We start from the raw sequence: 13376 nt of genomic DNA, 5'->3' as shown, positions 1-13376 counted from the left end.
ACGCAGCTGACGAATTACATTTTTAGTTTATTAGATTTTATATTAGAAAATGATTCCCATATTGCAACTACCCATAAAGAACTCACATTCATACAATATGTATTTAGCAAATGCAGTTCCCACGAACCCAAAAAAGTCTAACTAAACTTCCGAAATTATACCAATGATCCTCAAAAAACAAATAACACTGTTAATTACGAGGCATATTTTTTAAGTAAGTACCGTTTTGGAATCAAAAAAAGAAGTGTAAAGATATCGCAATAATTTTATTTTCACATGAAAGCCTGTACCTTAATCTACTTTTCTACATAATTTCCGTGAATATTGAGGCACTTGTCATAACGTGTCACCAGTTTTTGAATACCCTCCTCCACCTGTTAACCACTGTATCACAACTGTTTTGACTTCGTTATCGTCTTGAAGACGCTGACCGCCCAGGTGTTTCTTCAAGTGCAAATGGTAGTCGCTGGGCGCCAAATCAGAGCTGTAGGGAGGATGATCTAGAGTTTCCCATTGAAAAGATTTGGTCTGATTAGCTACATGTGGAGGGGCATTGTCATGCAGCAAAACGATACCCTGCACTGACCCATTTCCTCACCATTCCATCACTCATAATGTTTTGTCCGTAAACTTCACAAATCTCACGATGAATATCGTTCGGTTTTACGCCTTTAGCACTAAGAAATCGTACTTCACAATCGGCGGGACTCACGATTGTCGGAGGCATCTTAGTAAACAACGTACACAATGAAGAATCAGACTGTACTTTTATATCGTTTTAATTCTGTTAGATGTTAGATCTAATTGATCTGTTAGATCAATTTCTGGTCTAATTCTCATTTTTGAAATCGTATTTTTTAGATCAGACAGATTAATGCAGCTCAACATATCGCTTAGAGAACAACTTGAAGAATCTCATAATACGAATGAGGCCTTGACTGCAGATTTACAAAAACTAACTAATGATTGGGAAAACCTTCGAGAAGAAATGTCGCTTAAAGAGGACGAATGGAAAGATGAAGAACAAGCTTTTAATGATTATTATAGCACAGGTGGGCTTGCGGAACGATCTAAATACACTTTAATAATCTATATTTATGAACATCGAGGTGTAATTTTTTATATTTTCAGAACACAACAGGTTATTAAATCTTTGGAAAGACGTAGTTGGTATAAAGAGACTGTACAACGAAATACAAACTAACACTGAAAGAGACATCACGAAAATTAAATACGACGTTACTAGTATTGGAAAAGAAATGATAATGGCGTGCAGCAGAATGGATACAAATTTGTTAACTGAAAATATATTTGGAGTAAGTGAAAACAAGTAAAGGAAAGCAATTATCTTGAGTTTAATGTCTTCTACAAAGAAACAATTAGATGTAATCTACAGAACCAAGTGAATCCAAATTGCTTGATATTACTCCAATAACCAGTCGTCGAAGAAATTAAAAATACCAAATCTGTAAGAAATTGAGTCCAGTGCAACCACACGTCACACCAGATTTTAAAGCTAATAGTTGAATCAATCAACAAACAATTATTGAAGTATTTAAATTTATATATACTTACTCATTCAGAGGTATTTCTTTTATTTATTCAGTGTCTTAACTTTTTTTTTTTGATTGTACTTAAATATATGTGGGATCTTCTCTATAAATTTACTTATGAGATCTCTTTATTATTCTTTGGTCACATTTCTTTTAGTAAATCTTATTGTTGGGTTTGCAACTGGCAAATCAATCCTGATCTTTCTGTTTTCTTTTGAGATCATCATGGAAAGTGGTCTGAATACATATACAAAATATAGGTAGACATTACACTGTAAATACTTGTTTTATAAGATGAGATTTGTATCAGAAGCTTGTGTACACAAAATGTTTTAGGGCAAGGAAAAACATCAGTTGGAACAAGAAGCAGAAGACTTGAAATCTGAACTTCAAGCTTTGAAACTGCAGATGGAAACTAAAAACAACGAAATCCTGACGAAAGATGACAAAATTCAACAGTTGAATAGAGATTTAAACTTATTGGTAAGTGAAAAAATGTTCAACAATATATTGCTACATGAATATATTATTAGTATGCAAATTGTTGAAATTTTTGGTGCAAGTATTAACTAACGAAAAGAGGGCTTTATCGCTTTATTTAATTGCTCAACAAAAAAAAAATGAATACATATCACCATCTCTGCTGTGAATATCTTCATATTGAGGTTAATTTTAGAAAGACAGATGCGTAGAGGCCGAACACAATTCTAGTCAAATAATGAAAATGCAAGAAGAAATCGACATTCTTCAAGGAGCACTCAGGGATATCGCTCACGCTCTAATACAAGACGCAGAAAATAAAGATATGGAATTGTTACAATCGACACATCTACATCTTAGTACTGGCACTCCTCTACCTCAAAAGTAAGTAGCGAAATAAAAGTAGTAAGTATATTTACTTTTAATTCAGGATATCGACAGAACGTAGACTAAAGCCATCCGCACACGGGTCGACTCATTTGGAATTCGAGTTGTCAACGGAAGTCGCGAGCAACCTTGTTTCACAGTGGGAGTCCTCACACGGGCCAAATGCCAGTCGTCAACTCAAAATCGGTACACGGGTGTGGAAGGCCTTGTATTATTTAAAATGAGTGATCTATCTCAATCAATCAATATTTCTTTTGTTGAAGAGTTGGAGAAGCATGAAGTGTTGTGGTGATATCAGCCAGATCCATTCACTGGTCCAAAAAAAGGTTTAAAATCCATCTACGACCATTGTCAGCTTCAGAGTGCAAGTCTGGAAAGTATGTCAAAAGTTTCTCTTGTAAATTATGCAAGCTCTGTATCAGGCAAGGAATGTGAACCCTTACTACAAGATTTTAGTTTGATGCGTTATCTTCTGAACACATGGAAAAGACTCAAATATATTGTTTTGCAGAGAGGATGACCACAAACGAAGTTTTGTGTGAAATGCTTTGACTTTATCTTTAGCTGTTAAAATATTTTCTTCTCGACCTTGGAGGTGCTTGCTCAAATTATTAATACCATAAAACAAAAATAATCCATAACGAATTAAGCTGCGAGGATTTTTACACGCGCTATTCGAGTCGAAACTCGCATCTTGAAATCGCTGTATCTTTTTTTCTTCCACATATTATGATCTGAGACTTCACATCATTAATTTTTGTACCATGCATTCAGAAGTAGTAGTAAAGTTTAAACTTCCTCACTCAACTTTGTCAATAGTATGCAGAAAGTCGGGAGGGCCTAAAAAAATTTTCCGGAATTTTCTATACAGCCGGAAAATTTTTGGGGGGATTCGGATGTATTTATTCACTTTTTTGAATGGTTCAAGTGTATACCAAAAACTCGATTTTGACCATGTTCTCCCAACTTGATGATGATGAGTTGAATTTGATGATATATGAGATAGTGTGGTAGTTATTCCATTTGGTCAAAATAATCCTTCGGATGCATAATATTCCATACAATACCAGGATTTGTTTGTTTCACAATTGCCATAGTCACATTAGGAGTTCAAATTAGTTGGTGGCCTCGTAGTTGGTTCCTTGGTGAAACGAAAAAAGCTCCGATATTATTCAGGTGATAACTGACAATTTCCAGTGAGCATATAGTAACTCTCTTTAGCTTTTCTTTGCTTTATAAAAGGTTCTATTGATAGAATCAGAAAGAAATATCTTCGGCTGTTCCAGACTTGGGGTCTTTCTACATGTTTCTCACTTTTTATATTCGTGACTTGATGGCTTTTTGGGAAACCTGTTAAAGGTTGTGGAAGTATGAAAGGAGTTGTCTCTTCTTTGTTCTCAGCTTGTTGATTGCCCTGCACCCTCATCGCGAGCCCAAACTTATAGAAATTATTTGGACACAGAGTGTTCATTTTAATCTGTTATAAATTGGTACCACCTAGCAGCCATCTACGATTCTGTAGACTAACAGTATAGTGTTGTTATGAAATTATGAAGTTTGGAATAAGTATCGTTTCGATGACGGACCTATCAATATTTTATGAATGATCATAATCTTACATTAAATAGTTTGTATTCGTTAAATATCAATAATCAAAATTAGAGCAATATTTTGAAGTTTAATCATCAGGATATCAATTATTCAGATCCCTCTACGGATGCTTACTTTCAATTGTTCGTATTTAGTTGATTAATCCTATTTTTAGTTGGTTGGACAGGTGTTAAAAATAATAGCAAGTTTATATAAAATGTCTTTAGTAAGGAAAGTCAGCTTATAGTATTTGAATTCAATATCATCATTTTCATTTATAACATTAGAACAATCGTTCTTTTGTAGATCGCCGAAAAGATCGGCTCGCAGTATGACTTCTCCGGCAGCTTTTGCCGAGAGTACGATTTCAGCTGTGCAAGCCGCTCTTCACAAGTACCAGTCATTCATTCATGAACTACAGGTAACCTCACACCTCATCTTTATTACTAATTTATAAAAAATAATTTTTACTGACAATGTGTTTTAAATATCATCAGAAAATAGAATAAGTTTGGGTTATTTAAACTAAAAACAAATCAGTACAAACATTGCTGTCAGCTTCTTCTTTAATCGTGAGAATTTTAAGTACCGATTTGGTACACACTTTTTGCATATTAAAATTATGATTGCGTTTTATTAAAATTTATGAATTTACCAATTCCTGCAGTTTTATCAATTGCAACTTAATCACATTGGAAGAAATTACAAACTTTTATTGCCGAACTTTCTTGATTTTAACTCTGTTTTGATTGAAAATTAGTTTGTAAAACAGAAAAAAAATTAACGTTTTAAACCATATTTATCAAAATATGACTTGAGTCAAAAAAATTTAACAGCAACCAATGAAATGAATCGTAGTAGCATTATAGTTTATAAAATAGAACTATACCTATGTAGGATATAAACCATTTCTAAAAATTAGTTTTTTCTTGTATTTGATTTCGTTTCGAGAATTTTCGTAATTGAATAAATGTTATTTTGATGCTTTTTCAATGCATTTTATGTTTTTTTTATTGTATTGATGACCTTTTAACCTGTTTTCTAAATATTGAGATGTCTGTCCTATGTAAACAATAATAATTACAAGGTAGTTGGTATATTATATCACTTTTTTTGTTTTTGGGGGGTTTAGTGAAATATTTCGATAAAGCATTATGTCTTTTATGACTATAAAAATAAAATTAGTATTAGAAGAGACCTAAAATCGAGACAATTTAACAACAAAAACTTAAAAAGGAAAGACCCAGAAGGACAAACCTAGTGGGTATTATTTTGAAAACTACATCAATTTATGGTAAATTAGAAAAAAAACTTTCGTTTTTTCACTTTTGTAATTGATTTGACTTTTTGATGTTTCTCTGAAATTTTAACGGTAATTAAAAATTCCAATTTAAACAGGGTGTTTCATCAGAACTGTTCATAAAGTAACTGAGAAACTAATACATAATTCAACTTTGAAATATTACTCTTTACCGAGATACATAGTTTTATTAGATTCCAAAATGATTTAAGCCAAGTTAATTCGTGCGGTTTTTTTTTTAAATTTGAACGTTTATTTAAGAAAAACATCTACAATAGTATTGCTTTCTGGCAATTTGGTTATGGATGTCCTCCCAAAAGAACTGCGCCGGCTTGGCAGCCAAAAATGAATCAAGCCAGTTTTTGATATCTTGCTCTGATGTGAACCTGTTCCAGTGAGGGCGTTCTGCATCGACCGGAACAAATTGTAGTCAGAAGGGGCAAGGTCTAGGCAATGAGGCGAAACTGAGGTAAAACTTCCCATCCACTGCTTTCCAAATAGTTCTTAACCGGAATAGCAACGTGGGGCCGAGCGTTGTCATGATGGAAAATTATTGCCTCTTGTCTTATCGGGCGTTTTAGGCTACTGTTCTCTTCAAAACAGATTAATTGTGTTCGGTAGCGTTCTCCATTGATGGTTTCACCCGGAATTAGCAGCTCATAATACAGCACACCCTTCTGATCTCACCAAATAGAGAGCATTACCTTCGCGCCATGGATATTCGGCTTTGCCGTTGATTTGGCTGGTTGGCCGGATTTTATATATGATTTTTTGCGCTTGGAGTTGTCGTAATGGATCAATTTTTCATCACCAGTAACAATCCTATGCAAAATTGACTTCCTTCTGTGGTGTTCCAGCAGCACTTCGGACACGCTAAACCACCTTTCGACGTCTCTAGGTTTTCCTTGCTTTTAAATATATCCAGCTGCTTTTAAACGTTTTGAAATGGCTGCTTGAGTGACACCCAAATATTTTGCGAGCTCTTCTTGTGTTTGGCAACAATCTTCATCGAGTAATGCTTCCAGGTCTCCATCTTCAAACTTTTTTGGCTGCCCATCGTCTTCCAAACCAAAATCAACACTTTTAAATCGTGCAAACCACTTTTGGCCCGTTCGTTCAGTTAGAGCATGTTCACCATCAACTTTCACCAAAATACGATGACTTTTGGCAGCATTTTTCTTCATATTAAAGTAATGACGAAGAACCCTCCGCAAAAACACTTCAAATGAATGACATATACTGAACAGACGTACAATAACAGTAGCTTTCCAAGGCAGGTTCGGAATATTGGAGCGATGTAATATTATACATGTTACGCCATCTCTTATCAAACCGCACGAATTAAGTATTTATAATCAACGTCTGTGTCGTAATAATCAGTTCAGTACTTTATTGAAATAATTCTGATTAAGGCATGAATCAAAACTGTAATCAAAAGCCTTTTTTAGTATTATTCACAATGAAGCAGGACTTTATCTAATCATTGTTGATGAAGTCTGGTACTTACCTGAATGAGGATACTTATCAATTTTTATTAACATTACATTCTGCTGATTCATTGGATGTAATATTTCTTGTATACCATATGAACAATTCTTTATCAAACACCCTATATCTATAACCAAAAACCTGACCTGAATTTCTTCCACCAATAACCGTTAATTTCTCAAGGTGAAACTCCAATCGAATAAGGAGCAACTTTTGTTAGTTCGTAAACAATACGAAAATTCAGAGAACAACGTGGCATCTTTAGAGAACCGTTTAAAAGACGTGGTGTCCCAATTGGACGCCAGCCACGCTCAATGTTCCCAACTGGCTCAAGACCGAGACCTGATACAAAAAAATCTCGATGCTGTAAAATCGGAAAAGAACCAATTAGACAGAAATCGAATAGAATGTAATGCTCTCGTTGAATCACTTCATCAAGATTACGACAGACTGCAAAAAGCTAATAACAAATTACAAAAAGAAGTTGATACGCTACAAGATGAGAAGATGTTTTTACAGACTGAGATAGATAGATTGAATCAGGAAGCTGATATAAGAGAGATAAATTTAAGAGGGGAAGAAGATAGGTGCAGTAGAATGCGCGAAGAATTGCTAACCGTTAGAGAGGAATTAAATAAGTTGTATTTAACACACGATATGCTGGAAGCTCAAAAATTGGAAGCTGATAATCTTGTAGCTAACTTAGAAAAATCGAAAGGTAATTTTATACACAGTATACTGCTTTAAGTCCTAATGATCTGGTAAAATATCTTTTTCCTAAAGTCAGTTTTACATTGTACTCGACTCCTAACAATCCATTTCATTTTGCTATCCAATATCCAGAAGTTTTCGCAGTTTCTTCGACTGTTCTATATTCCGCTATTTTCTTTTGTGTAGTCTTTAATATCATTTTTGTTTATATCAGTTCAATCTAATGGTTTCCATAATATTTTCGATATTTGGCAAACCACGATGTTTATTTAGTAAAAACTATTTATGTTAGTACATCAGCTTTTGGATTTGTACTCTTTCCATTACTTGGAACCTCTTTCTACATTTATCTCATTGCTCTGCCTCCAAAATACGTAAACTCCTCCCAAAGAATACTAAATATACTGCTTACACCACCACTACACCAACACTAACAATTATACTGCCTGACGTGCGTTTCGATAACCAAGTTATCGTACAGTTTACCTTCAGTCTCTGAAGACGATAACTTGGTTATAGAAACGCGCGTCAGACAGTGTAATTGTGAGTGTTGGTGTAGTGGAGGTGTGAACAGTATGAATACCGCCAACGGCTCCAGAAATTCCAACTTAGTCCTCCCAAAGAAGGTCAGCACCATTCGATATACCTAAGTTTATAGCTGAATTAGGCAGGACATTCGTTTTTCCGTCTCCATGGCTTGCTCGAAGAATCTGCAGTTGAACTATGAACTATGAACTAGACTTCTAAGCTGATATGGTTATAAGTTTTTGTGATTAACTTAAACCTAGAGTATTTCTCCAATAATACTTCTTTAGGTATCAATTTTGGCAATGCTGTCTGCTTCCTCATTGCCAGGGATACCTTGGTAGCCACATTTAGGTTACTGTGTTTCTGTTAGCTAGTGTTTTTGAAGTTTGTTCACACTCCAGTGCCAGCAGATCCTTCGGTACCACTTGGTTGTCGGAGAAAATGTGAATGTTGTGTCTAGCGAGGTTTTTATTTAAACACATGGAGTGTGATTTTCCCAGTGGTATGGAGAACATTCCCAATACATCTCGTTGCGCTAAATTCTAACCATATGTATATCTTAGAGATGCATTTCGAGCTTGTGGAACATAATTGGTGGTCACTGATTGACATTTCATAGCTTTTTAGATTTATAGATTCTAGAATAGACCTATTAAATTCCCTGGCTTTAATTTTTCTATCTGGATTAACCTGTGCACGCCTCCTTCTTAATATAAAGTGTGTAACAGCGTTTTCAAGACTGTACTAATACATATATTCAAACAGATCAGCCTTCGATCTTCCACATTTATTGATAATACTATTCGTAGTATTAATTTCGTATTCGTATATTATTTTGTCTTCAATTTGTTTATTCTCATGCTTAGAAAAACTTGTTTTGGTTTAAATCTTCTTCTGGGATGATCTAGTAAATTACTTTACACCACCACTACACCAACACTCACAGTTACTCTGTCTGACGCGCGTTTCGATAACCAAGTTATCGTCTTCAGAGACTGAAGGTAAATTATTTACCTTCAGTAGTGGTGGTGTAGACAGTATGTTCAGTATGAATATCGCCGACGGTTCCAGAAATTCCAACTTAGATACAATACCTGAAATAGTTTGATTATTTGATGTATGTTTTAGCCGAATATGAAATGCAGCTCGAGAAAGTCTTGGGTGAAAGAACCGACGTTCATGATTCTTTAATAAAGAAAGAAACCATAGCAACAAATCTTGAGCTAGATAAGAAAAAACTTTTAGAAGACGTGAGAAAGGCGAGTAAGATAATAATTAGCATTAGTTATAATGTTTGGATTCGTTTTATTGTTTAAAATACGCCTCTTGGGATAGTTTTGATAAAGTATAAATGTTTATTTTATATTTAGCTAGAAGAAGAGAAGAAGACACTACAGCATCAATGTAATGATCATCAAAGCGATATCCAATCGCTTAGGAAAGAATTGTTACAAGCTGAACAACAAAAATTAGATTTAGAATCGGATAAAGTGTCGATATCTGAAAAATGTAAATTTTTGGAAATCGAAAAGGAAAAAGTAAAATATCCTTACGATTTGTTGAAAATTCATATTCATTTATTATCTTATTTAGATTGAAATGGAGTTGAATCAAGTGACGAGAGAAAGAAATGAACTGAGTAATCAACTTAGTGTACTTGGGAGGAAGAGAGATACACTTAATGAGGAACTGGTTCGATGTAGACAAAGATTGGAACAAGCTAATGAAACGAACGCTAGAGTCAACAGAACATTGGAAGATTTGGTTAAAGAATGTGAAGAAAAACAGGTAATTGTTTGGTAATTGTTTAAATTAGACTTTTCAATGAATTTTTCAACAGTGCACAATTGAAGCGATGGAGAAAGAAATGAGTAGAACTCTAGAATTGCTCGCAACAGCAAGAACTGAAAAGGAAACGTTAGAAGCCGTCCTCTTCGATACTCAAACCAATTTAGAAGCGTCCGAAGATAAGAAAAATCAGTTAGAAAAAGATCAACAAGATTTACTGATACAAAAAGAAAAATTGAAAGCCCAAGTCGCCAAACTAACCAAAGATGTCGAAAGATCAGAAAAGAAATTTATAGAATTGAAGACCAGTATGACGCACGCAGCGGGGAATAAAGAAATAGAATTTAAACAAACTTTGGATAAATTGAAAGAACAAAACGAAGAGACGGTGAAAAAATTAACGGAAGAAAGAGAGAAAATAAGAACGTCGTTGGAAAATAGGATGCAGCAGTCGTTACACAATCTGGCCAGCGAAAAAGACGCCGAGATACAACAATTGGTGGAAAGGTTGGAAAATCTACAAAGTCACGTGGAAAACTTGTGCCAACAACACGAAGAGTTAATGTTGCGAGCGGAAAATGATAAACAACAGGCTTTGTTAATTGGTAAGTTAACTACGTTTCTTTAGAATAAAAATAATAGTTAAACTTTATCTGTCATATCTCTACCACCAAAAAACTTGCTTATTTATTTCGAATACGTACAAATAGTTTGTATTAAGCAATATTTGTCTGAAAATATAAACAACGATGTTGATGAACCTTCTACTTTATGAAATAAATACCCGCATATTTCAGAATCATTTATTTTTATATTATTCTATGTTGCGACATTTTCTAATATTTTTTAATTTGAAATTGATCAATAACAGCTTAACAAAAGTTTAACAAACCGAAAATGAAATTAATCCGCTACCTTATCGATATATAAAAATATTCGCAATCTACGGCGACGTCTGGGGGATATAAATTATTAATTTTTGTTATAAACTACGAAAATTGCTTCATCTGCGGTTCTTCCTTCTTCTACGGTACAGTGTGGACAATTTTAATAGATCATTTTGGGATTTTGGGATGACGTCATAACTAGCCGCCATATTGTCTTGGGGGACAAATATTGCCTTATTTACATTAAAATTATAGTTATATTAAAAAAGCGCTCGAAACAATCAATTCTCTATACACAAATGAAATTAATTCGATGATTGTGTACCACGACAATATGGCCGACGTGTCAAATCACGTTAAACGAAATGACGTATTGTTCAGTAACTCTTTCCGTGACTCTTCCCAAAAACTTATTCATTTTTTATGTCGTCTAAACGCTCTATATCATGTTTTATGACATATTGCAACAATACAGTGTCACCAATTTCAATTTCTCCGTCTTCTTTTTCCTCTACACCAAAGCTGGCATCTGTTGAATCATCGAATATTAGGACCGTTCGGAAACTATGTTCGGGCCCTATCATGATCCGAATGTTCGAAAATTAACCCGGATCACGTTTATTTTTGTTGGAATAGTGATCTAGTTAATAGGATCGTAGTGGAACGATGGTGGGTAAATACGACAAAATGGCAGATTGTTTCATTGCTTCAATTGCTTCACAAAATTCTCAGTCAACTACTTTGGTATGCAGCACAATGTTTCGTCGCTTCAGACGTTCGTAAACTAAAAGTTGCTAGTCTATTTCTTGCTTTGTTAATAACAGAGGCAACAACCATTTTATTTTAAATTGTAGTCGATTGTAAAGTCGATAAGCGTGACCTATTAATTATCAGATAGTCAAAATTCCCCACGTCCCACTGTACACCACGTCCCACTATACACCATGTCCCACTATATACCCATTCCCTCATACAAGTTTATCGAAAAAGACTCTCTTGAACGCTCATAGTTATTCAATATAATTGAAGGTAAGTTAATTTGAATGTTTGTTTGTACAATTAATGTAACTGATTAATTTCGTTTATGTTTTGTTACGACTTTATTAACCAATGACGAAGTATAGATCAGATTATATCAAGAAACCGGAAGTTTCATTTTGATACCTTAAATTGACACCACAACAAGAATGAACCAGAATATTTATAAAATTCTTTCACTAATATACCTATCAAGGTTTATATTTATTTTTTAATTCCACATTAATTCACACATATTTTCGTTTCAATAAAAAATAAAAACAAGACAATTTTAAAAATAAACGATTCACTTCACAAATACAAGTTGCGTCAAATCGAAAATAAATAAAAAGCTGATTTCACGATTCAAAATAGATATTAAAATGATATCATCGCACCAGTGGTAAAAATGAGTTGTTTCTAAATATAATCGGAGCGTGAGGAAGTTTGTTATTATATTTATACAATTATAATGAAATTAACGGAATTTCGTAAATAAACAATGCGGTTTGAATGTGTTTTTTAACGAGTTCATTAAAAAAGAAATGCGTGAAATGACCCACACGAGCGTCAACACGAAGGTAATACTAAGTATCAACACACAATCAGTTTTTACACACAATAAACATGCTTTGTTTGCGTGATTGAACAACATCCAATTTTTCGTTTCTTGTGGCTATCAAAAGTTTACTATATGTTCCGTTTATTAAAAACAATTTTGTTTATTACAACTTTTTTCAGCTCATCACGATCATCAAGCCTTACACGACAGACTCGAAGCTACGAGAAGAGAACTGGAAGATGAACGCGACTCGTCCGAACGCCTAAAAAGGGAAGCTAACAGCCGTTTCGAACAAGACCGAACTAATATAAACAAACTAAAAGAAGAACTAAGTAAGTACAAGAATAAATTAGAAGAAGCCAAAGCTAGGAACGAAGAAGAAATTAATAAATTAGAACAAAGAATCGAAGAGATCAGAACAGAGAGAGATAGTTGTCAGAGTGAAGCGGAAAACTATAAGATTCAGTTACAATTGTGTGAAAACAAATCGGAAAGCATCAGTAACCAATTACATGAAACTATCAGGAAGCTTAAAGAAGGTAATTAAAAATTTAATTTCATCATTTTTAATTTTTATTTATATCAATTACTTTCGAAACTGATGTATTTCTATATAAAAATCATTTATAATCCGTTTTTTATGTACAGTATGTCGCATTCAATTTGTACGCACCTCTAGATTCCATTTATTTTGATTAATTGAGATTTAATATAGCTCATTATACACCCGCTGGGGTCTTTGAGGTGTTAAGTTTCCTTGGGTTTTTTCTTTGTTATTTTCATATAATCGATGTCAAATATTGTCAAAATCTTATGAGAAAACAATCGGGAAAACATGAGCAAAACATATCTCACGAAGATGCAATGTATATGTACAACCGGAGCCATGAGAACATGCTCAACGGCCTCACTAGAAACGATTCTAAATCTTCTACCTCTCCATATATTACTGAAAAGCGTGGTAAAGAAAACATAACTCAGATTGCTCAGAGGAGTTGGTAGAGATAAGCATAAACCTCGACCCCAATCTAGGACATGCTTCAGGATGAAATACCGGAAAAGTTTAGCTTTGAGACGAAGTTTAC

General features: G+C 34.1%; 1 protein-coding gene across 1 annotated transcript in view; it reads left to right on the top strand.

Moving 5' to 3' along the window:
• LOC130904242 (rootletin) overlaps positions 1-13376 on the top strand; it is a 66471-nt gene that overhangs the window by 35255 nt on the left and 17840 nt on the right. The window contains exons 5-15 of the mRNA XM_057816893.1: positions 862-1052; positions 1132-1316; positions 1890-2036; positions 2230-2417; positions 4317-4431; positions 6982-7516; positions 9166-9296; positions 9408-9575; positions 9631-9825; positions 9878-10430; positions 12471-12830. Of these exons, the coding sequence (XP_057672876.1) occupies positions 862-1052; positions 1132-1316; positions 1890-2036; positions 2230-2417; positions 4317-4431; positions 6982-7516; positions 9166-9296; positions 9408-9575; positions 9631-9825; positions 9878-10430; positions 12471-12830 (2768 nt within the window). The remainder of the gene's footprint in view (positions 1-861; positions 1053-1131; positions 1317-1889; positions 2037-2229; positions 2418-4316; positions 4432-6981; positions 7517-9165; positions 9297-9407; positions 9576-9630; positions 9826-9877; positions 10431-12470; positions 12831-13376) is intronic.

The sequence above is a fragment of the Diorhabda carinulata genome, chromosome 2, assembly GCF_026250575.1.
Source record: "Diorhabda carinulata isolate Delta chromosome 2, icDioCari1.1, whole genome shotgun sequence".
Taxonomy (NCBI): domain Eukaryota; kingdom Metazoa; phylum Arthropoda; class Insecta; order Coleoptera; family Chrysomelidae; genus Diorhabda; species Diorhabda carinulata.
Note: the sequence above shows the minus strand (reverse complement) of the source record. Positions and strands in the feature narration are given on the sequence as shown.